The 25,785-nt window shown below is 40.4% G+C and overlaps 2 protein-coding genes across 6 annotated transcripts in view; one reads left to right on the forward strand and one right to left on the reverse strand.

Annotated features, from left to right (window-relative positions):
- MRPL13 (mitochondrial ribosomal protein L13) overlaps nt 1–16,490 on the forward strand; it is a 40,255-nt gene extending 23,765 nt beyond the window's left edge. Inside the window, exon 7 of the mRNA XM_072851969.1 lies at nt 14,249–16,490. Coding sequence (XP_072708070.1) covers nt 14,249–14,273 — 25 coding nt within the window. The 3' untranslated portion in view covers nt 14,274–16,490. The remainder of the gene's footprint in view (nt 1–14,248) is intronic.
- Nucleotides 16,491–18,175: 1,685 nt separating this feature from the next.
- COL14A1 (collagen type XIV alpha 1 chain) overlaps nt 18,176–25,785 on the reverse strand; it is a 126,266-nt gene continuing 118,656 nt past the window's right edge. For 2 of the 5 annotated variants that reach the window (XM_072851961.1, XM_072851960.1), the window contains 3 exons: nt 21,612–21,689; nt 20,481–20,636; nt 18,177–19,121 (listed from right to left, as the gene is read on the reverse strand). In XM_072851961.1, the coding sequence (XP_072708062.1) occupies nt 18,796–19,121; nt 20,481–20,636; nt 21,612–21,689 (560 nt within the window). In that variant the 3' untranslated portion in view covers nt 18,177–18,795. Of the gene's footprint in view, nt 19,122–19,253; nt 19,680–20,480; nt 20,637–21,611; nt 21,690–25,785 lie in introns of those variants that run through there. The other 3 variants (XM_072851963.1, XM_072851962.1, XM_072851964.1) reach the window with 3 other exon arrangements.

Here is a 25,785-nt window from a genome sequence, read left to right on the forward strand (position 1 = left end):
GCTGAGATCTCCTGGTTCCTATGAGATTTCATTGGATTATCCCTGAAGAAATTTAGACTCTGCACCAATGCCCAGAATTCTACAGTGTGTTAGAGTAAAGCTGATAAGCCTCTTATGCTTTATGGTATATTATACTCTCGTATAACTGTCTTTAGTACTAATACTAATAAAGATTCTCACATGATAATTTAGCACTGAATTGGAAGCTGGCACTTAGATTTAACTAACTAATTGGGAGTGTCCCTTTTGTCAAAGGAAACGGTGTTACACTGCTGGAACTTTTGAAATGCTTTTCTTTGTCCCCACACACTACCATAGTCTTGCTTGAGTTCATCTCCTCAGCACTGGGCCACCTTAATTGGGTTGACATGTAGGTGCGTGTGGCAGAGGACAAGTAAACTTGATGCCATCTAATTGAGTCATTGCTGTCAAACTAAGTTTCCTAATAGCTTCATGTTATAATTAAGAAGACTACTTGAGCATGTTGATCCTTAGGGAAAATCTGCAGGTAAGAACACTATTTTGAAGCTAGATTTGAAGCTAGAATTCCCCTCCCATCATTTCTTGGAACCATTTCCTCTAGGGGAATTCAAAGCACAGAGAAAATATGCATTCCCTTTTTTATATTTCTCTCCTCTACAGTCTCGTCCTGATAGATTTTTTGGTAAGTGCTATCTGTATACAGTCTTTTAACTCTATTGCAGTTACAGAGGTTGGGGAGTGCTGCTGCCTTAGAAGCCCTGCAGCTGCAGCAGATTTCAAGGCTTTCAACTGAGAGGATCATAGTGCTTCTCCTATGGGAGGGATGGGTAACTCAAGTGGGTATTCTGGTGAGAAGAACCAGGGGAATAGGTGGACCTGAGAGGAATGGAATAGAGGGTCTGAAATGAGTGTGAGAGAATGCTAGAGAGGAGTGGAGTTAGTGGGCTCTGGGTGGGGTAGGGAAAAACAAAGGGGAGTTTGGGAGACCTTTAATGCTCTGAGTGGAGAGACTGGGCCAGAATTTTCTCCTCAGTCAGCTACTCTAGCTAGAGCCACTTTTAAAGGCAGGAGGACATACCTAACACTGCTACCGTACCTGTGCTGTGTTGGACTTTAGTCCTACCTTCTTTTCTGCTCTCAGGAACTGGTAAGTCCTAGCAGAGGGATCAAGAATGAAGGTGGTTATCTGCCATTTCTCCACTATCCGCAGGGCTCATCACTGTAGTCGCCATTGTAATTTCAGCTTCTTGTCCTGGCCTGCAACCAGACCATTGTGGATGTCAGATATTAGTGTCAGATAGAGAAGTTTTTAATTTAACCTTCAGCTCACTTCTCTGGCAGTTTTGATGTTGGGAAGTTTCCAATTTGAAGTAATGGGAAAAATAATAATGCTTTTCTTCCTGACTGAGGGAATAAATGTATTACTGTGATTCTCTAGCACTCACAGTGCTATGGGGGGAAGAGCTTAGTTGTGAAATGAAAGATACAGAATTGAGCAAATTTGATCAAATAACTTTCTGATGTGATATATAAAACACAGAAACCTAGCAAATAGTTTGTTTTTCAGAGTGGAGAGCCTTCCCATCACCCATCCTTCCACCACAGCAGAGTTCATGATAGGACATGAAGCAGGATCCTGCTCCATGAAAGCAGAGAATTAAATGTCAAAACATTTCAAGAGAGAGAGATTTTCTTTGAGTATTCTTTCCTTTTATCTCTAACTAGAACCAATTGACTTCCCAAATTGTGCAGAGCTTCTCTCTTAGATCCTCAATGGAGAAGTCTGAAATAAGTGTGGTGGTAAACTGTGTAGATATGGGAAAGTTAAATTATGTCTTTTCCAGACACATTAGAGGGGAGAAAGATCAAAAACTAGTTCATTTGACAGAGTTTGATTTTGGTAGCTTCTTACCATGAATTAAACCATTATTTCAAGTGTGTTTGAAGTTTCAGATTGTATGTCTTTTACATGAGTTTTAAACAGAAATCATCACAGAATTCGCCAGTCACGTATGACTAAGCAAACAATTCTGTTCCATAAAAGCAAGGATACGTCAGATTCATGTGTAAATTTTCCTGTTATATACCGTTTTAAAGTTGTTTAACTGTCTGGGTATATATATGTTTTTAGAGAGTTTTAAAGGCAGGAAATTGTTTTTGAAGAAGTATTTAAATAAGAATGTTACCAAATATATAGAACAGCAGCTCTGTGTTGTTCCAGTTGGATGGATGCATTCCTGAGAGTTTCCCTTAAGAAAACAGAGCCGTCTGATTTCCAGGAGTGCACTTGGGCTGTTGCTGGTGTACATACTGAGAGCCTGTTCCACTGCCAGCCTTCATAGGAACTCTCCACGGCCAGACAGCCTCTCACTTGTCTTTCTGAAAAAAAGTCCTTGAACAGTTTTGACGTTTTTAAAACTTGATGTATTGTAAACTCTGAAATTTGGTTTAAGAAAACCAAACACCTTTTTAATCTTTATTTTTCTGAGTAACTTGCCTGATTTCTGGCCCCCATCTGCTTTGAGGCAGGGGGTTGCAGAACCTTGTCTGAGCCATAATTTTGTTTCAGCTCAGCAGCATGGGCTGGGCAGGGTCCCGGTATTGATACTGCGTGCCACCGCCATGGCATGGCACACAGATTCTTGGTAGTTCATCAGCAATGCTCCGTGGCTTTGGAAGCAGAGAATCACAGTGTTCTTGGAAAGAAAAGTTTGCAGGTGATGAAACACAGGCATGCTGGACACCTATGAACTGCAGATGGCTCTGATATCCTCTTATACATCCTGTGCTAATAATAACTTCCACTTCCAGTTCTTCCTTAGCTTTGTGTTCCTTAAAGCCAGCCTTGCCAACCTCAGGCAACCTGAAGCCTACTGCTGATGTTCCTAGCAAACAAATCTGTAGGCATTGGTAAACAGAAAGGCTTTCAGATTAAGAGATCCTCCCAGACACAGTTGCCCTTTCTGTTTGTTGTCTTACAAGATAACTGCAACAGTAGTTGTCTTGCACAATTCCACAGTTTCTACTCTAAGTTCCTATTTTTAGTGACCCAAATTATTTCTGGGATGTAGAGTTGAACAGAGCTGAAGAAGCAGGCAGAGATGTCCTGGATATGTGGCTGAAATGATGTTACAAACAGTACTTTTATAAATGCAAGATGCTGGCAGGTTTTTTAATGAAGTTTTTTGTCTGTTAATTTCTTCAGATAACTTTACAAGGAGCGAACACCAAAAGACACTTTGCGTTATATTAGATACAAAAATGATATTTGGAGAATTTCCAGTGATGTGCTGTGTTACAAAGATTATAACTTGCAGTTAATACCAAGTTTATAAAATGCTTTTTCTTCTACAATGAAATATAAGGTATAATAAATGAAAAATTGTGCGAGTGGTTACTCCAGGTATATGGAGAATCTCAGAAAGAAAACCATAAAGATCTCCACCAAAGATGGTGAGGTCTTGAGCTATTTTTACAAGGACCATCTTGAGTTTATTCATGAGCCTTTAAAAATTCTGCACTGAAATAAACATATTCCTCCAGCCTTTTTCTTAGTTCCTGCCTAGTTGCAGAGTGTGTCTGCAGCTTTTTGGGTTTTGAATCGTGTTTGTAGCACGCCTCACGTGGTAGGTAGTGTTTGGTTCTTACCTTGGGCTGTGGGGTGTTTCTGTAATAGAAATAAGTACTGCCCCTCCAACTTGAGTGCTCATCATCTCTCACAAAGCAGGGCTGGCATGTATCAGCCACCTTGAGAGAGCCACCTCTTGAGAGAAGAGGTGGCCAACACAAACTTCTGTGAAAGACTGGGGCCGGTTTTACTTTTTCCTAAAAACAAACTGTGTAAACCAGGAAAAAGCTATTCTGCCAATACAGCCTAGTTCTGTTCCAATGTACTCTTCGAGGAATCCCTCTGGAAGTTCATTTTCTGTGGCTTTTTTGGATCTCAGTAGGAATTCCAGTAACTAACTGGACTTCATTAGCCCCCACTAAAATCTGGGAACTATCACTGGTAACTCTTTTTTTTTTTTTTAATAGTAAGGGCATAAAAAATATCTCAGGATTTTGTGTAGCATTTCACTTAACAGGAGACTTGAAGGTAACTAAGTCTCACATTTCAGGCTACCAGAGCTGGATCTAAATTCCCATGGACAAAAAGCCACACAGATACTTGAGAAGAAAATTGCTCTCCTCTACATTAGGTTTTAACCACAGGCAGCAACTGGACACTAATCGAGAAGGGTCAGTAGTTTACTCATCTTAAAAAATCTGGCAAATTCATGTTTAGATTGTTTAGCCTATTAAAATTAATTACTGGCTTTTCTCTAGCATGCATGAAACACACCAATGCTACTGATTCTCATACCCTTTACTGGGGGGCAGCTTACGTTGTATCTAAAACTAGAGTTGAAGGTAAGAGATTTAATAAGTGGCTAACTGGGCACTTTTACTTCAGCCATCTGAAGAGGCTCTCAAAAAGAAAGTTCCAAAGCTACTTTCCCCTTCCCCTAAAATCTGTTGATCTCATATGCAAGAATAGAAACAAAACTAATGGGAATTTGACAAGCAGTATGAGAATGGTTGTATATGATACTTTTGAACTACTAGCTCAGATGAAATTAGAATTAGATTATTTTTTAATTGCTCTTTTATAAATGTCTAGATTTGCTTTTTTCACTTTTGGTGCTGACAGTAAGTCTGGAAAGCATTTCACCATTCCTTTACCCACTTCTCTGTTTATTTGAAGAATAACGTAATTCTTTGGACAAAGCCAAGTGTACAGTGCTGTTCTTTCTACAGTCCTACATTTTTTAGCAGAATATATCACTTAAAGAAAACTTTCATTTGCAAAAAGCATCATCTTACAGAGATGAAGTTTACATGTACATTGCATTGATTTAACTTAAATAATTTTCCAGACAAAATTCGTATAATCCAGGTCAAAATCTGGGATTGACAGTAATTTTTTAACAGTTTAGGTCAGTTTTGCTTAATTTGTTTTTAGGGAAACTGGGGTTGTAACCAGTTTATTTTAAATCGTAATAAGCCCTTCTTAATTTCACTAAGAGTACCTAAATGCATATTAGCATTGGTTTAGATAACTTGATTTATGGACACTTTTTAAAAATGAAAACAAGTGGTAGTTTTATGTAGAAAAAATCCCAAGCTGCAGTCAAGGACCACAAAAAATTTATCTTAAGCTTTGTGTGCACCGGAAAGGGTTAGTCACTATAGCTGTACCAGCATAACAGTATCAGTAAAGCCACCTTTTCTTACTCGGTTTTGTTACTAAATGCAGCTTCTGTTACTGTGGTTTATTCTCCAAATGAAATAAGTTATACTTGTATATGTTGTATACATTGTAAAAATGCTTTTTAGCCAAGATGATAGTCTGCATGAGAACTACACCAACAAGGAAAAGGTTCTTTTGCCCCGAAGCAGAGCAAGAAGTTCACAGTTTAGAATAGGCCAAGGTGGTTATTGGAAATTTAATGATAGTTTAAATATCATTGGCTGTTTCACTGATTATTTTACCAGAGGCACAGAGCTAACCTGGGATAGGAGGTACATCTTGAGTAGAAAAACAATTCAACTCCCCCCCAGCTCCAAACTCTGTTGATATTTGAGTGTAACCACATAATTTGGTTTTAGAGAATGATAGCCATGTCTAATCCTTGGGTTTTGATTTACTAGTGTGATTAGTCAAACAGATGAAATGTGTTCAGAAATCCCCTTTAGCTATAGTGCATTTACCTAATAGCTATTGACTTTGGCACAACTTGCAAAGTGTACCTGAAAAATATATATATATTCCTCTTGTTTCAGAGTTTACAGTAAATTTTGGCTCTGTGTTGAAGTCTGTCTTTTAAGTTTGTCTATAAAAATTAATCTTAAGATACTCAAAATTTTATAGTTGTATTCATAAATTAACCTTTAAAAGTATGCCAGATAGACCACAAATTTCATGCTATGTGTATTGTGCAAGAGTTTTATACAAAAACAAATTATTTGGAACCTTTTGTTATAAGAAAAGGCTAAAACCCCCACCTATTTTCATTCATAAGCAGACATGAAAGATGAGCCATAGAATTGTCCTGTGTAAGCAACCGACTTGTCATCAGTTAGCAATAATCCCATGTTCCTGTGATTCTGATTTCCATAAATATGAAGAGGAGCATTACAGTAATACAGATCTGGTGTGCCTGCTACCTCAGAGTAATTGGATCAAAGAGCAGCTGAGGGCTTCATACTAAGTGGTGCGATCAGTCTACAAAATCTTTTCACTAATTGGTCTTCCCCTAGCTGTTGTCTTCTGTTAGAAACCGTGTTATTTATAAACTCTTCTAAAAGACGTATTTATGAACCAGCGGATATCTTTGGTTAACTACTTAACAAATTTGGGAGTAGTTTATAAGTACTTTAATTAAACTACATTTCTTTGTGTGTTTTAGTTTTTCAGCCAAGTTTGGAGAGATTTTATCCCTGTTGTTACTTAGAATTCTTAAAATCTGTGTAGGAAAATCACACAGCGCTTCTGTAAAACTACACAGTCATCCTGAAGACTCATTCAGCTGTTTGGGGAACTCTCCACCATTCCACAGGAAACAGGGGGAAAAAGAAAAGAAAAAAAAAAAAAAGCCAGTGGGGGAAAAAAAAAGTATCATAGCAGCCACAGACCTGAAATCCTCTGGCATAAGTTACTCCTAAAACATTTTGATAACTGTGAGTTAAGACTAATACTTTTTTTTTTTTATGGATAACCCATGCAAATGGGAATCCTACCAGACATTATTTTTTTCAAGTAATAGGGAGCATTGCACAGACTGTGAATGGAAGAGGTGGATGTGCCTTTCATACAGGATTGTTATTAATTTTTATGGGCTTTTTAATGCATGTGGAGTGTCTTTTCTCATTCATGGAAGCAGTGAAATCTTAACAGAATTCTAAGCCTGTCCTTTTCAACTTTTGCTCTTGTGGCACTGCTTTCATCTATCTCTGTCAGTTTATTAGTGTGCAGCATTGGTTAGCCTTAAGGCACTGACCTTTTGCAGTGCTGAGGCAAGGTTAAGTCCTTTCTGAACACGCATTGTTATTGCTGGTGAGATTGCAGAAAGTACAGGGAGCTCTGGCTCTCTGGGTCACGTTCTCCAATAGTGAGATAATTGCCCGCAGGTGAAGAGAAAAATGCAATTTGAGATCTTCAAAGCTTCCAAACCAGGTGTGCATTGCTGAGTCAAGAGCAGGTATTGACAGGTCACTTATTCTGCAGCATTGACAATCTTATTCCTTAGCAGAGGCAACTTTGAAACCATTAGTTAGCAGTCATGAAGACATGCTTGCAAGCACACAGATGACTGTAGAAACTCCATGAAATTTGACTTTGTATAACTTCTTTTGAAATGCCTCAGCTGATGCAACCTAACAACAGAAATGTTCTGAGTAGAGATTGTTTATGGAGAGGTGACTGTCCAGTTTTTTTGAGCTTGAAAGAAGATAAGGTCATGTTATCGAATGCTATTTTATCACCAGCATGTGGTTAAAAAAACTAGGCAGGTGTGCAACTTCTTTTGGAAGAAGAAGGAAGAGCAAAGTCTATTATAAATTATGTTGTTATAGCTAATTCCATTGCATTTAGAGGTTCTAAGAAACAGAATAATTTGGGCTAAAATATGTAGTTTTGAAGAAGTATTCAGAGCTATTAAAAATGAAGAGAAAATATTTTTTAAAGGATTGTCTGAAAATCAAAATGCTGTAAAGGATTGTAAAATAACTTCTTTACAAATAAACGAGACAGTGTCATGTATTACTCTAGAACCTTAACCTTATTATTTCTTTGAGGTAAGTAATGCTATTTTTCATCCGTCTGCTGTAAGGACTGTATTACAAGGTCTTCTCTCACTTGCCTAGAAATAAAGCAGTGAAGTTGGCCTATATATTTTTGAAATCAAGATAGTTGCAGTATAACACAGACTGGTGATTACTTAGATTTGGCCTTCACAGAGTAATGCCCCCTTTATTTTATTTTTTTTCTGAGGCTGTTTTACCTCCACAAAACATTGCTAGGCAAAGGGAAACATCTTTGCTGGAATGTGCTGACAAGAATTTAATAAAGATGGAACTGTGCAGCAAGTCTGTTCAGACTTGATGGAAATAAATATTCACTCCAGGAGATGAAAATTGAGCACATTTAACTTTTGGAAAGGGTCTCTGTTCTGTCCACTTTGACAGGAAAAATACCCTAGGAAGAGCACATTTCACATCATACTGAAAAAGAATATTGAATATTACGGGGGGGTGGGGGCGGGTGCGGGTGGGTCCCATCATAGTTGCAACTATGCAAGTAGGTCTTTTTGTACTGTTAGTTTCTGTTTGCCATCGGAGATATTCAGAGACTGAGGTCATAGCTTCATGAGCATTTCTTCTGGCAAAAAGGCTGGTTTTTAACTATCCATCACTTTCCCTGCCTTTCCATTCTGCTTGTGTAGCAACAAAATAAAGAGAATCGGGGAACTGACCTAGATTAAAGATAACCTTGCTTTATGCAGCTGCACAAAGTGCTGTATGTTAGAGTTGGTGGGGGTTGTTAGGGACGCTGCTTAAGTTAGTCTTCTAACATGTACAATCACCAAACTTCAGTATTAATTTAGCACAGGTAGTTTAAGCTCCATTTGGAATAAATAAAATGGATCTTTACTTAGAGTACTCTGGGGAAGCCCTGCCTTTCTTAACTGATTTAGAGATGATTTGAAGAGACTTACCTCCTTAGGCTAAAGGTTGCCATTGTGAATTCTGTCTTCAGTGTCTATGCAGATTTCACACGGTTACAGCTTTGTCTGAAAAGCAATTGTAACTGCATCATTGTATTACAGCAGACCAATTGGTTGGAAAGGACCGCTGGAGGTCCTCCGGTCCAACCCCTCGGCTCAAGCAGGGCCACTTAGAGCCAGTTGTCCAGGACCGTGTCCGGACAGCTTTTGAGTATCTCCAAGGATGGAGACTCCACAACCTCTCTGGGCAACCTGCCCCACTGCTCCGTCACCCTCATAGTAAAAAAGTGTTTCCTGATGTTCACAGGGTATGTCCTGTGTTTTAGTTTGTACCCGTTGCCTCTGGTCCTGTCACTGGTCTCCACTGAAAAGAGCCTGGCTCCGTCCTCTTTGCACCCTCCCGTCAGGTATTGATATACTTTGATGAGAACCCCCTGAGCCTTCTCCAGGCTGAACAGTCCCAGCTCTCTCGGCCTCTCCTCATACGTGAGGTGCTCCAGTCCCATAAACATCTTTGTGGCCCTTCGTTGGACTCTCCAGTATGTCCATGTCTCTCTGGTACTGGGGAGCCCAGAAGTGGACACAGTACTCCAGGTGTGGCCTCACCAGCGCTGACTAAAGGGGAAAGATCACCTCCTCGACCTGCTGGCAACACTTCACCTAATGCAGCCCGGGTACCATTTGCCTTCTTTGCTGCAAGGGCACATTGCTGGCTCATGTTCAACTTCGTATCCACCAGGACCCCCAAAACATTGGCTGGTGAATGGTATCTGAAGCATTTGCACATCCAAACTAGCCCCTCCAACTAATCTTTTGAGTTTGTTAATATATCTGAATGGCTCTAATTTCTAGAAAGAATAAGTCGGCTTTGTGTTTCAGTGAGATTTCAAAAATTCTTCTGATTTTTTAATCACTAAAAATAACCTTAATGTATAGGGTGTCTTCAGAATCCCCTAAGTATAGCACATTATTTCTGAGATTTTAAATACTGTTCCATTTGATCCTTAATTCCACCAACATTTTGACTATTCTATTGAGTGTTGTAGATCCAACCCTTAACAGTTCACAAGTGGACTTTATCCTTTACACACAGTGCACAATAGCCCTTGGTTTTCATTACATTCAGATAATAGAATATCTGGAATTTACAAAGCCTTATAGGATGTTCAGGTCCTTTATCTTTAGAATATGAAACAAACTCCTTAATTTTATAAACCAGTTGTCCTACTCCTCTCTCTGCGCTGCTGAGCATGTAGGTCTGCAGGCGGCATGTAGGGTCTTCACGGGCCACAGGTAGGTCACAGAACCCTCTCGTGGACATCTCTCTCTATTTGCTAACTAACATGCTGAAAATAGTTTGTAGTAGTGAGCGAGGCAGAATTGGCTTCCCACCATTTTCCTCTTAGTATTTTCATTCAGAATCTGTAGATGTCTTGAATAAATTATAAACAGGCAGATCAGGAAGTTGAGAACTTTTGTTTTCTAATCTTGACATCTTTTTGAGAGAATGATATAATATATTAAAGTATTTTTCAGTGGAGATTTTCTTTATTATCTCACTTTCCATTTTGAAATTAACACTAACAGTTCATTCTTGTTAATCTGCCTTCAGTTCTGTTTTTCTCTTACACCTTGAATAACTTGTTTCCTGAGTAAATACTATGCAAAGTTTTATTCTGCTTTCTACAGAATCGTAAATTTGCAATGTCACAGGACTGCGGCATTTTTAACTGTATGATTTATAATATAGCATATGCAACAGTAGTATTACTGCTGTCAGTGATGGAGCCTCTTTGATGTGGGAGATATGGTGGAGGCTAAAAAGACACAAACTGTAGGTGCATATAGTTGTGATTTTGATGTTTTAAGGAGGCATTTGGCTTATTTTGTTACATAACAGGACATAGTTTCATAAATTTTTGTTTTAAATGCATGTACATTCACTCCTGATATTGTACTGTTTCTCTGTATTGTAGACTGGATTAATACTTGCTGAAATTATTACCATTAACAGCCCTCACTGATCAAGAGATAAGAATAGCAATTCTTTTCAAAATGGAGGCAGATTCAAGGCTACTTAGAAATATGACATATCTGAGTAGAAAAGCGTTGTAGAGTATTGGTTTACAAGGAGGTATGCTCAGAGAAATCTGATTATAAAATAGACTGAACCAGACCTATTATGCCTCTAGAGAAAACCTTAGCCTATGTTCTAGGGTTTAGTTTGGCCTCAGTCTTATTTCTTGAAGTGGGATACAGAGCAAAAAAGTTACAGTTTCCCTGTAAATGGGAAAATTCTCTTGGTCCATTTGATTTCTTCAGCATTCAAGAGTGTAGGGCTGGCATCCACATCAAAAGACAACGTTTATGTGGAATACCTTAATTCTGCAGAGTTTTGGGAAGAAGAAAGCGCTACCAGTTACAGTGGGGACTGCTAAGAACCTTTTGTTTTCCATGGCAAAAGCTGATCCTATGAACTTGTACCTATGTGCAGGTTTACCTATTGTGTAAGGTTCAATGACTGGGTTGTCAGAATTTTACATCAGCTGTATTCCTCTTCTGACAGCTGTGAGTATGGAAAAAAGTTGGGAGAATTTAAGAGATTTATTTAAAATCAGTTTCTTTTAGTCAACGGTAAAGTATTTGTTAAGAGAGAGAAGCACTGAGAGCCATGGCGTAATTGGACGTTAATTTAATTTGCTGAGTATTTTGCCTAGAATTCACTGGACTGTGTCTTAATGCTTTTTATGTGCAGTATAAAATGTTAGTGGGACAAGTATTTTTTTACATGGTTGTTTTGGTGGCAGAATCTGCTGCACGAACTAAGGTTGCATATTTTCAGTGAACCTGTAATACTTTGCCTTTCAGCAGTGATTTCAGAGATGCTAGTTCCCACATTCTGCCTCCTGTCCCCCCCTTGTCTTGGAAGCCTGCTGTCAATATACAGCAAATTTTTTTTCCCCAAGAATGTTACCTTTTTTTTAAAAAAAAAAAAAAGAAGAAGCTATGTGAAGTCTTGCCTTTGGGTGAATTTCTGAACCATCTCTTCTAGGAGATATCATTTCCTTTGTTCCAAATGCATAATCCAAGTGCTTTGCTGAGGAAGGGCAAAAGCACTGCCACGGAAGAAGAACACTCTTGCATGGATTTATGTCATTTATCAATGAGCGGTTATCCATTGGTGTTCACAAGTATTCATGATTCTCTCTGAGTAGACAAGGTTTTTGTGGGTTCATATTCTTCATCTGACAAAATATTTATAACACTTTTGCCAAAGGCAGTGTTTTTCAAGGCTTAGCTTTCCTAGTGCCAAGGACTCTTTAAAAGCAGAGATTGTGGCCTCCAAAAGCCAAGTACTAGTAGGCATAAAAGCCTACTGTGGCAATAGAAAAGGCTTTAAAAACTTTTATATTTGTTCACACAAGTGTTTCAGCATAGAAAATGCTGCCTTTAAGCTTCATTAACTTTGTAAGACTGCAAACTGAGAGTCCAATGTTTTATGCATTTAACTTTAAGACAACAAGCATTAAGGTTGAAATACAGATTGCTACCAAGAAAAAAAAATAAAAAATGGGATTTTCACCCAAGAACAAAGTACTGTGAGATCCCTGGCTCTGCAGCACTCCAGTGTAACCCTAGATTGAAGTTTTAAATGTGCCATTCAAAGAAAAATGCAAAATCCTTTGAGCAACGTGCAAGTGGATGAATTGGCTTATAAAAAAAGAGTAATAACTATAAGCTGCAAGACAATGATGTCTTTGCCATGCTGCATCTCTAAAATCCATCAGCGCTGGTCCACCTCTATAGGATGGATAGAACTTCTGCTAAATCACTGTTGAGAATTTTTTAAAATCCCACTCTCTTAATACACCACAAACAGTATGATAGAATGAAATATATATTCTGGTATGCAGGGGTGAGATCTGAGGACTGAAATCCAGGACTTGACTTTCCAGTGCATACTTGCCGTCAAATGTTGAGTATGTTCAACTCCAACATTGAGCAAGTATGTAGACAATGGATATGGTGCTTACAGCAGTTCTTTCATGCACAAAAGATACAAGTCCAAGTGGTAAAACAGAATATGCCATTTAAATGGAAAACAAAGAAGCTTTGTGATTCATTACAGCATGAACACTAGCTCGTCTTTGTAGTTGTTCTTTTAAAATTCATATAATCATGAAATTTTATACGATGCACTGGAAATAGCACAGACTGAATTCCAGAGTTGCTTTCACATAAGATCCTACAGGCTTGTACAAGAACTGCATGAATGACTTCACTCTGCAGTGCTGTTGGTTGAAAAATGCTAGATCTGCAACATATGATTTTAATGACTAATTAAGTATTAGATTTCTGTGTGGCATCTCTGCAGCCATCTAAACTCTCTGTCCCCAAAGCAAGCTCCCTGCATCCATTGCTAGCTGCTTTTAATTTGCATTGATGAACAAAATTAATGATAAAATTTACCACCATTGTAAATTTAACTTGGTTTACTCTTGTGGATTGCAGCTTTTCCTGTATTCCAGACTTTGTTTTCATTCAACTTCACCGCAAATCCACTGACCTACTATATCCCGTTACATGTTTACAGAACCTTTGTTACTGCATCTCTTGTTCGATTCTAGTGAGACACAGTTCACATTATCTGTTTTGATTCGTATATGAGAGAAGCAATCAGAAGAGTCAAGAATAAAGGGCCGCTGTATTTATAACAGGTTGTATTGTTGCAGGCGGTGTGTTTGCATGTGGGTGCAGGGTGCTGTGAAGAGCAGCCCGTTCATGCCATGCACACAGGATCTGTTAGGGGTGCAGCCTTGCAGCCTGCCCTCAAACTTCACATTCTTCTAAAAGCCATGATCTAGTCTGATCCTGTGCCTTGTCGATTCAGGGAGAATGTGGTTTCTATGGCCTGTGGATGTGTGGCAGGCAGAGTGAGTGACATATGCTTGAATAGGAAATTGCAGAGGATTACCAACAGCAGTCTGTTGTCTGAATGTTTTCCACATTTGTCATCCAAGCAGAAGGGATTGCAGAACCTTTAAGATTCAAAGTAGGTTTTTCTTTAAATAATTGGTTTTAATTATTCTAGTAATGTTGTGGTGGACTATGCTGTTAACTTAAAACTTGCCATTTTAGGCATGGATTATTCACTTTTTAGAAGTGGAGGGAAATTAATACTAGTGTTTAAAGTCATTGCGAGACTGCATTCAGTTAAAGATGCTTTTTGTTTTGCTTAGGAAAAGTAGGAGTGGCTCGTGAGAAACACCTTGACCAACTAGACCCAATGTCTGTAAATTCCTAGAGGTCCTAGTAAACTTCTTAGATTTGTTCTGTCTTTTTCATGTAATCCAGAAAATATTCATCAGCACAAAAACTTCAAGCACTAGAATAAGGAAATGAAAATAGAGATGGCTGTTATTGCATCCTTCAAGCAAAGCCACTGTCGTTCCCATACATTTCTTAAAGCACTTTTTTTTTTTTCTTTTTTTTTCCCTCAGACCTAAAGATTTTCGAAGGAAGTAATAACGATAAAAGAAGAACTGCCATCACGAATGTCTCTCCTCCTTGGAAGAAAATTCTTCTAACAATGGAAGCGTCTGTCCATCTCAGTCAACCCTTCTATACAGAATGTTTTTGACAGGTGTTAGCAAAGTTTATTTGGAAAGATTATAAAAATTATTGTATTTGAAACAGCTAAGAGTGGATATTATGTTAATTCCACCTGTACTCTGTGTTGTACGAGCTGGTATTTGTTAATTAAATTTGTTTTAATACTATTATTAAAGAATTGATACCTTTTTAATTAATATTTACATCTCATGGAAACAGTACATTTTTTACTGAAATTAAGTATCTCTCTCTAAAAGTTGCAAATTTGATTTCCGTGCAGTAAGAGCAGTGAATAATTATGGTCACAGAGCTCCCATGGATGGCACACTGTCAGTAAATAATTGGATTGGCTTTTCTGGTAAAACAGATGATCCATCCTTAAACAGCTTGATGAACGAGAGGATTCCAGGCTCTAGTTCAGAAGAAGGGAGCTGTTCATGTAGAACTTGTTTTCTCTTTGGGGGATGTAAAAAAACAGCGGCTTGAGCTGTTTATTGCTTCTGTAATATATTGTGCAGTTCTTTGGAAAGCCTTCTCTAGAATGCGGAGTGTATATACCATGTGAAATTAATGGTTAGATTTTGCTGAATGAATGTCTCTGCAGGCCTGCAGTTCCCTTACGTTTTTAGGTGAATATACCCACTGAGGTTACTGTGGTGGTGCTAAGCAGAAGCAAACTTATTCCAGAGCCAAATTACATTAGAAAAACACAGCTCTTCAGAGGAAGCAGTGCACGTACCAAATATGCGTGCATGCATACTGTAGTCCCGTTAGAGATAAGAAAAATATTATTAAAAGATGCATCTTGGAGGAATGAGGAGAGGGTGAGATTTGTGATCGTCATTTTTTATGTCCTGTGGGAGTTTATCTCAGTCTTCAGCAACCTTCTAGAGAGAGTTTTTCTGCACAACGTGCTTTGCCTGTAGTTTAGCCTGTTAGTTATGATCAAAGAAGCATTTGGTCACCAACCATAATTTTTCACCCTGAAGCTCTGGCCATCTTTTGATAGGGAATGCCATATGGTGTGCTTGGAACACCAAGAATGAAGCCAAGGGGAAACCAGTTTCTGCTTACAGGGGACCTGTTTGCTACAGGAAGGAAGATTGCAGCCTTTTACAGTGTCTGGAATGTCTTGGACGCTGGAAGAGTGGTGTTTCAGTTCCAACAGAACATATTGCTGGAATACTGCAGGGCAGCAAGGACGGTAGGAAGGGTATACCTCCAGGAACTGCCTCAGGAATGTAAGCAAGTAATGAACAGAATGAGAACTATTTTTTTTTTTTTTTTAATAATCTGACTGTTTTTCAGACTCTTGTTGGTCTGCTCTGCACTTAAATATCTAGTGTGCTGAATGACAACATCAAGGTTGACTCTTCTCTACTTTCTAGATGCTGAATGGTATTAAGTATATTCCTAATACTGTTTCATGCTCGATATGGAGATGTTACAGGATTGTCAAACGGAGAGTTGATACCCGCAACGTTCTGCCTGCCTAAGAAAGCAGACAAGTGGAATGCCTCTCCACCTCGGCATAGCTTTTGAAGATGGCACACTTGGGACTCGCAGTGCTGTTTACCAACGAAAACATCCATTGGGAGCTGTGCAATGTATTTTCTTCAGTGGCTCTTCCTCTATAGGAGTAGGTCTGCTGGCAACCCCGCATAGTACAGACGTTGTTAAAGAGCTTATTGACATAGCAGACAGTAACAGCAGGTCTCATGCAGATACTCTTCCTTTTTTTCTCCTCTTAAGTCCAAATCTGATTTTGATTCCAGTCACAGGAACACGCCTTCCTTACTTAAAGAATGTATTAAAGAAAGAAGCAGGAACATTTTTCTTATGAAAATCAAAGGGGGAAACTAAACTTGGGTGTTGAATGATGCAAAATAAGTTTTAAAAATTAGTTTGCTTCTGCAAATTACTTCCCTGAAGTTCATTACTGCTTTTCTGCACAGATAACCCTCGAGCCACAGCTGTTGTGCACATAAATGAAGCACCTGTTGTTTCTGTGTAGCAGAAGATGCTGATATGTTATCCGCCAAATTTTACAATGTTTGGTGAGGGAAATGTGTGGTTTCTATATCCATTGTATACAAGCATCATATAGGAATAAAAACATCATTTTATTTATGATTGATTATATTTCATTATATGAAATAATTATTTGGTATCAGGCATTTCTTTGGCATTCAGATGAGCTTATCCCAGGAAACATTGCTATCCAGTGAACATGCAAACTTCATTTCCAAGTGAGTAACCACATTTAATTAACTAGTAGAAGTATTTTTTAAAAGCAGTAGGTTAAAGTAAATGCTCTTTTTTGTGTAAGGACCCAGTACGTACACTTTATTGGTAAGATCTGGGTGGCATCAGCTGTTCATCGTGCTAATGCTTCACAGTCAGCAACTTAACTTTCTTAGGCTGTCTGGAAAAATACGAGACACTCATTATTCAGAGACTGAATTTTGGAGAAAACGTTGACCATATGCATCTGTGTCTTACTTTTTTTGGCAAACATACAAATCCTGAATAATATTTTTATAACTTGGTAGTGCCCACCACTTACTTTTTATTACCAAGGTATACCAGCAAGTGAACATATGACCAGGGATACATGAAGCATTCTGCTTAACAAGGTGCCAGTAAATGTCATTATAAATATAAAGTTAAAGCAAATTAACTAGTGCCATTAAAGTTTGTGCTTTAGTATATAAATTGTTACAAAACTGTAAGGAGTATGCCTCCCTTCTTACCCCCAAGTTATCTCTCTGTTTGTTTGATTCACTGCGTGTACATCCTGTACGGCCTGAGGGGGAAGACGGTTGCATTGGCAGCTGGTCGGGTGCGTGTCCCACAGCCGGGGACCCCATAGGCCAGGGACACCCAGGTTCCCCGTGGGCAGTAGGGTGCAGTGCTGCTCCCAGCTGCTCCCCCAGCCCGGGCGACTGGGAACCAGTGCAGGAGCTGTTGGAGGGGCACGGCATAGGTGACACCGAACACACAGCAGAGGCACGCTCAGGGATTTGGTCGGGCTGTTACTGCTCATTTCAAATACGGGGCAAGTAACACCCATTGCCTTATTTTGAAGCGTTTGACTATGTCTATTGCATCTTCCCTACATCCCTGGTTTTGCCCTGCCACTCTTCCTGGTCCCACAGGAACTTGAGGTTTGGATAAAGTGTTGCTTGATGACCAGTCTGGGGTGCAAATTCATTATGAACTGTAATGTGAGGCTCAGAGTCTTTCTGAGACAACACAGGCAGAATTGCTTGAACGCTGATTTTCCCTCAGTGACCTTCTCAGAGTCACTTCCACAGGACCTACAATTTGGCACAGCGTGGGGAAGACTCTAGAAAGTGTCAGTACAACACCTGGGGGAGAGCGTGCTGGCCGGGAAGGGGGCAGAGAGAGTGTTCCCGTTCGGGGTACGTTAACGTGGGTGTTCACCGCCAAGTGCAACTTTACCATAATGAATTGCTTTGTGCTCCTCAAGCGGTGGGGTTGGGGTTTTTCCTTCCTCTCGTCAGTAGCTGATCCAAGTTGCCTCCGCGACTATACCTGCCAGTCTTTTGACTTTGGCGTGTCAACATGCAAAATCTCACGTCCATAGATGGTACAACCACCTCATCTCATAGTTACTCTCTCCACTTGTTCACATATAATTTAAAAAATAAGGCTAAATATTGTTTATGCTAAGTGCCTATATCCCTTAAAATAAACCTGTTGCCCAAAAGTGTTGAAAAAGGAAAATGTATTTTCTTCTCTTTACATTCTGTTCGCCAAAGATCTATACCGTTGTTCCAAGTTAAAAATCAATCAAATACAGAATTAACTTATAAAAAGCTTGCCACTTTTATTTGCATACAAAACAGAAATGAAAGAGGTTCACAATAAATTATCAGTGTGCTCCCACGGAACACTCTTGTGTATTTATATCATGTGGGTTAAAAAAAATACTCCATTAACGTAAGATTTCTTTGCAAAAGTAATAGCTGGGTTCAAGGAAACCTGATGATGCCCTGTTCTCCAGTGAATTTAGCAGGGTTACTCCACTAGTAAAGCAATTCATCCAAAACTAACAGAACATAATCAACTGGAAAAACATGGATAAAAAAAAAATATTAACTTTTTGGACCGGTTCTATGTACACCAGTTAGCCTGATGCGGTTTTTTAGATACAGTTTGGATAATGTATGGAACAGCACTCCAGAGAAAGATCTACAAGTGACCTTTCATCATCATCTAGCACCAACCCACTAACATACTAAGTTTCTGGCATGCAAGATAATTACCATTATTTGTTGTGTCAACTGGTCATGTACATTTTTTTTTCTTCTTTCATACAAGAGCCTGTAAACATCTTCCGTGCCAGGTTAGGCACCTGGACAAAGGCCAAACACCGCTGCACATAAAATGTTTCCCTTTTTTAAACAGTTCATTGAGAGGGTTTTTTTCCATTCGCCCTTTTGCGTACTGGAGTCTTGACGCTCCTTTTGGCTATCTTCCTTGTGAAGCGACTAATTCCTGGGGATCTCAGTTCAACAGCTTCCATCTCTTCTCGAACTGGAGTAAACTCTGGTTGAGCAAGATGAGGTGATGGATAGGAGGACTGGGAGTATGGGGATGGTAAGGGGTAGGACCCGTGAACTACGTACGGCTGTTGCTCACCGTCATAAAGGTCCTCGGGGTCATAGATTTGGTAGGAGTTATGTGGCAACTGCACTACTGGGATGTCTTGATCAGTTGGCTCACCGTATCCACCTTAACCCACCACCACCAAGAGTATTCATACGGTTAACACAGGGGAAGGGGAGTAGAAAATTAAAGCACTCATTAGGAAATTGACATTTTATATATAGGTATATTTATATATAATGTGTGTGAGTATATATATAATCTTTAAATACACATCTTTTATTCACATAAAGGAACAGTGAAAACATTTAACAAAATTAATAAGCTGGAGCAATTGGAAACCCACCAACAGACAGCCAAGTTAGTTGGAAACCACCACCAGAATTTGTCAAATGTCCAGTTGTAATACTGTGCTTATACGCTGCACAATCTGCCTGCTTAGCTGATTCCAATTATGGTTTAGAATACACGATTAACAGGCAAAATGGGTCAGGCAATACTTTTCAGCAGTGCAAGGAAGCTAAGTGCATGTACAGCAGCTAGTAAGTTCATTAGTGGTAGTCAATATCGTTGATGGAAAGCACAGAGCAGTTCAGCATCCACCTCTGACCTTCAGCCAAATGAGACCTGAACCAGAATGAGCCTTTCACCTTCTGGATTGGTAGCCATTGTAAGGGATTGGGCCTTAAAACAGGAAATGAACAACGGGGAGGGGAAGTGAGGAGAAAAGGATAGGAAGAGACGACAACAAAAACATTCAGGTAAGTAAAACATACAAATCAGCTCAGGGGCAGATTAAACCGTCAACATCAAACAAATATGCCTTATGTGTAACATTTGTATTAACTAGTGCTTTACTAATAAATTTCGATTTTAGGTTGGGCGACATAGTTTTGGGTAATTGTGTTAACTTCCTCCCATGGCCTCTCCGTGCTGTAATGAGACGGGAAAGTAAGACACAGAGAAGATGTAGAAAGAATCATTTTCTCCAGATTGCTTCACTGGTTAATGACGGACACGTGCATCCCTGTGTCAGGTTACACTACTAGGGGTTTAGTAAGGGTCATGCTCTCATGCCATTCGGAGGCACACGGAAGAGGAAGTTGAGCAACACATTTGAAAAACTACAAATGTAAAAACTGCTGTCACAAACATTAGGAGGTGGGGATTGAACACACAGACTGTTCAGCTGAGATGGAGCAGGCTCATACAACTACACAAACACGTACAGGACAAAAACCCACTATGCAGGATCCGTTTTACAGGCCGGGCTCAGATGGTGGACTTCCTTTGGTCACTACGCTGGGGTCACCTTCTCTTCACGCTGCAGTCCCACAAAATACAGCAGCACTGGACACGCACGTTTTTAGGGAGCTACCATGTTGTAGCGCAAGGTTCACCAGTAGCCTCCATCTTACTTTGGCTGTTAGAAAATGCCACCCCCGCCTCTGCAAATGGCAGCCGTCCCGACTCCTGACTACTCACCTCCCATTCCGTAACCAGCGCAGGAGGACGGGTCGCAGTACCCCGGCGGGCCAGAAGGTCCCTGTGAGCCTGGGGGCCCCATGTGACCTGCAGGACCTCGTGGGCCTGGAGAGCCTGGTGGTCCCGGGCTGCCAGTTCGACTTTCTCCTGGAGGTCCTGCACAGAAGGGGGAGATGAAACATCTGAGCAGCGCCTTTCATAAAGCAGTGAGTTGAGGCCACCTTGGCAGGCCTGGGGCTTGGAAACCATGGCACCGAGCGTGCTACAAACACTTCCAGGAGATAGTTTGAGCAGAGGAGCTGGGCATTCTGGCTCCGACTCCCCCGGGCAAGCTGAGGGAAAGGCTGCAGCCTTCCTCTGGCAAGGAAGACGAAGCAGCAGCCAGAGAGGAGAGGTTCCCCGCTCCCGACGAGCCTCCTCTCTGGCCTCGGCTTCATCTTCCTTGCCAGAGACAGCTTTTAGCCAATAATTTATACTAGAGCAAATGTTTCACTAAGCGTCAGATGTTGGGAAAGGCAGTTTCATGGGGAAGAGGACAGTGCTGGATGCCTGCGCAGCTCCTGATTCACCCACTCCCTTTCAATACAGCTTCTGGGTAACGCTGTGCCTTGATACCAGTGCTCTAATGGCCAGAATATCCTAATGAAGTCAACGCAATTTTATGCCTGTTTCAACAGGACCTGGATCTCACCCTCTCTGCTTTTTCAGGAGCTAAATATAAATCCCTGTGATTAATGTGCTTAATTAATATACATTTCTCTGGCAAGTTACAGTTAGGTATGACCTTGAGTCAATGGGAAAACAAATGCAATTAATCCAGATTAATTTTTTCCCTTCCAGACTTCATCTCTGAAAAAAATAATTAAAACATTAAAAAAGAAGGTTTTGGAGAAGCAGTTTATCACAGGGAAAAGGAAAATACTTGTGTGGCTGATGACACCATCACGTGACACATCACAAGGTCATATTACATTGTAAGAAAATTATGACAGTTAAGACTCCTGACTACTGACGCTTCTGCTGCTTAAGCCTTAGAAGTGGAGGACAGAGCCATGCAGGTCTTAGCTGCTTTGCACATGAGTCAGAGTGGTCTAATCCAGGTCTAATCCATCCCAAACAGAACGACTTTACCTGTAGATCCTGGTGGGCCTCGAGGTCCTTGTGTTCCAACACCTGGATTGCCTTTTTCTCCTTTCTCGCCTGGTAAACCTAAGGAAATAGTACTCTGATCAGAGTCACATTTTGAACAAAACGGTGAACAGTGTTTACTATTTAACCAGGATTATAGTTCCATATGTTACTTTTCATCTAAAAACAGATGGCAGAGAAGGAAGGACGTAAAAATAAAGAATTATTTGGTTCTTTTTCCCTCCCTTCCCTGACAGCCTCTCAAGGGAAACATGGCATTCCTGGGGTCTTAAACATTCCTGCTGCCATGGGGGTTTCATCAAGGTGGTATGCAGAGGCATCGGCCAGTTTCCAGGCTGCACGTCCTGCTGGAAAGCTGCCTCTGGACTATACCAAGGTGCAACTACGGTAAGTCAGAAGAATCCTCAGAGCCCCACAAAGCTGTCTATAAAGTACTGTGTGGCCCAGAAAAGTCAAATTTTTAATGCTATAGCCAATTTTCCTTCAAACATTCACCGACCAAACAGTGGTTCAGCATAAGATGGTTCTACGCGTAAATGGAGGGAGTTATCGTGGGTTATTGCAGAGTCTTGCTAAAATGCAAGAAAGGAGTTTTAGCACAGTCAAAACCTGTCCCCCCAAATGAAGCCCAATCTAAGAGTTTCCTAGTCACAAAACTCTGATGTTGCAACATGCACAGCCACTGAGTTGTGTTCCTGCACTTGCTCATGGCCCTAAATTTCTGTTGTTGAGTCTGATACATGGAGATCAAAGATCTAGTAATCCAGAGAAGGCACTACCTTCTTCCAGCTTTCCATCTCCTTCTGCACTACCACTACGGCATCCTATAAAATGAGCAGTGTCGAACTAAAGTAGGTGTCAAAACTACAAATTCCAGACCCTGAGTTTCCACCAGTGACTTGGAAACTCTCATAAAGTCTGTGTTTGATTTGGATGGTTCAAAGACACCAAATCCAGGCTGGTTTGTGGGACTTTCCCCCCATTTTCCAGACCTCCCAGCACTGGTAATTGCTCTCACTGCTTCACAGCTTCCACACTTTCAGAATCAAAGCCAATATAGAGCACCTTCATAAAAACAAAGTAGAAAGAAAACAGCTGCTGCCCTTGATGAGGCAGTAGCTACAATTTCAACTGACTGGCCTCCTTCCTCCCCTTCTGCTCAGGTAACTATTACCTCTTAGGGAAAAACATCTGGAGGACACCTCATTTCTGCAAGGAGCCACAGAAGATTTTTTTTTTCTTCCTAAGCTAATTTCTGATGGAAGCAAATAAGTGCGAACAAATTCTTAACTGTGGAAAAAAAATTTAAGTAAAACGCATCACTGACAAAGAATTGCTCACATCAAGTTTACAAAATAAGAGTCTACAGAATTACAGGGGATTTGGTGTTTGCTGAGGAGTTCTAGGTCTTCTACAGAACAGGTGGCTTCCAGGACAATATATCACATAGCAAAAACACAGGCCACACCACTGCAATCAGTAACTCCATACTGAGCGTATTGTTTTTAACCTAAGCATGATGAGCTCTTTGTCTTACCTCTACAAGGCTTTTTGCCACTGTTCTGGCATAGTTTAAGTAGTTCCCGTTTCCATTTTGTACCTTTTATTTCCTTTGGTTGCACAATTTTGTTGTTGAGTTAAAAAACCATGGTGACCACAGTAACTTTTGGTGACCAGTTATTTTATCATAGAGAAATTATACAACCATAACCACTTCTCACAGCATTTTCCATTAGGGAGTCTCTAAAGCTTTCCAAGTGGCTCTAGTAACACTGTATTTTACAGGAGAGACTTGGCCACCGAGAGAAGAAATACCATGGCCGAACTAAATCAGCAGGAAGTGGCAAAAGAGAGCAGGTGTGATAATCTGGGTGGTGTTTACACCATTATTTTGCAAACAGCAGGTATCTCCCTCTTGCTTCTAGAGGATATCGGGCAGGACAGAGCAAGGTCTTGTACACCTCATCCCTGAATTTATGGATAACAAAATATTTATAAAACTATTTCTAAAAGTGAAATCTGTGTGTTTGGTTGTCCTGACCATTTAGTCATATGATGACTGCAATGCTGCATCAGTCTAACATTACTCCCTATTTATGTGAGCACATTAGAAGTGTTACCAAATGTTCCTTTGACCAGTGTAGGAACAAAAGTGCCAGGGTGTACCCCAGAATGTGCTCTGACCTGGAGACTAACTCATGCCTCTAAAGTTATCTCCATCCCAGCTAGACCCAATACAAACACATTGGTTTGATTACCATAATTCTTCATTTCCTGAATTGCCTGCCAAGCTTATTGGCAAATTCTTGCTTGTGTCATGCTCAGTAGCCAGATTTCTGATCACATAGCGTGTTATCTCATGACTGGCACTTGACACTGACTTCCAGGTATGCTTCACAGTGATATTCAAGGACCTGCAATTCTTGTGACCATGGGCTGGTTTCTCCTTTGCTGGTTTAATACTTTCACCTGTGCTTACTATGACACTTAAGGCACAGTGAGTGTCTCCTCCACTGTTTAAAATCTTAGGTGAAATTCTCAAAATGATCTGTAACCACAAGTCTCAAAACCTAACGAGCTGCCACAAGGCTAGCCTTTCAAAAGGCATTTAGGCTTGGCAGCAAAATGAAGCCTAGTCTGATGCGTACAACTCAGTTAAGCACCTACACTCACTCTAGAGTACCTGAAGAGCAAGGCATTTAGGATAGTTTACAGAAGCCAGAGTGCTAAGGTGGTCACAATTAAATAAAGAAGAAATGCTGAAGGGAGGCATGCCATGAATGTACCCCTCTAGGAACAGCTCCCAGAGCTGACACCAGGGCACACATTTTACCCCTCTGTCTACCTACCTAGAGAAATAGGTAAACACATGCGCACTGAAAGATTTGAATGACATCAGTGTCACGATCCCACTAGTTTTTACAATCCCTACTCTGGGTAGGAGGCCAGCAGGGTTTCAGGAGGCTGTGGTCAATAGGGTTTCAGGGGTCTCCTCTCCCCTTTTCTAGTGCCCTTCCATTTCCCAGCATATTTGAGTCCCCGGAGAAGTCCAGAGCTCATTCCACAGTGCAGACAGCAGCACAAAGTGGTTCTGCCACGCTGAGACCCACCTCTCCTACGATGAGACCCATCCCACATGCAGGCTCTGCAGATTTTTAGATGATGGCATATAGCTGAAATCCAGAAATCTTGGATGTTCAAGTGTAGACAATCCTGATGATGTGGCTTGGATACATGACTGTATGTTCTCCCCTACTGAATGGTTCTGACTACCACCTCAGGATACATTAGGCCAAAAAGATTAAGAATGGCTCTCTAGCCTAACTGCTCAAAAACTTATCAAGGAGAGGGAGGCCTTGTTTGAGATCTTATTCCAAGATCTAATATCCAAAACACAGAGGAATATATTCATCAAACGGGACCACAAGACCTTCTCCCAGTGGTGGTAGTAGGTAGGAAAGGAATGCAGCTTCAAATTTCCTGAAATTATGTTCTAACCGTTTAGCTACTGGAGAAAAGCTGGAGAGGAACTAGCACTGCCATCTCTTCTATCAAGCCTCCTTCACATCTAATCTTACTATTTTCTATCTATCTTGCTTGTACACCACAGCTTTCTCTTACAACTAAATTAGTTCCTACCAGCCTTTTGCAGGAAGATAATGAGCAACCTCTGGCCAAACTACAAGATTAGTAAAAGCAATATGACCAGGTTGATGAAGGTGTAGCCTTGAGCTAATACAACCTTGTTGCTAAGGAAGGGCTCAGCACTGTTAATACAACCCCTTTGGTGATCTCCAAACAACAGCAGAGCAAATTTGTGTCTGACTGCTGTGTACTAACATACTGCAGTACACCTACCTAACCTCATGGTTGTACAAGGTACCTATTGGTCTTGTTCAGACTGTTTTAGATTTTCAAATTATAAAGTGTCCAAAAGGTAAGTTTCAGGAATTTTATATCCATAGCCTTTGGTAGCCCTAGCTCCGAAATCTCACTGAAGGTCAATGGGTCTTAAGTGTTTAAATTACTCAGGCACCTTGAAATTTGCTAACGTATTTTCTTCTGGGATTCTTAGCAATGTAATACATGGGATTCCTGCTCTCAGAGGCTGTCTTCCAAGTCCAGTATGAACCTCCTGTTTGCAATCCAGCATTTG

Source organism: Ciconia boyciana, chromosome 2 (assembly GCF_034638445.1).
Source record: "Ciconia boyciana chromosome 2, ASM3463844v1, whole genome shotgun sequence".
In the NCBI taxonomy this organism is placed as follows: domain Eukaryota; kingdom Metazoa; phylum Chordata; class Aves; order Ciconiiformes; family Ciconiidae; genus Ciconia; species Ciconia boyciana.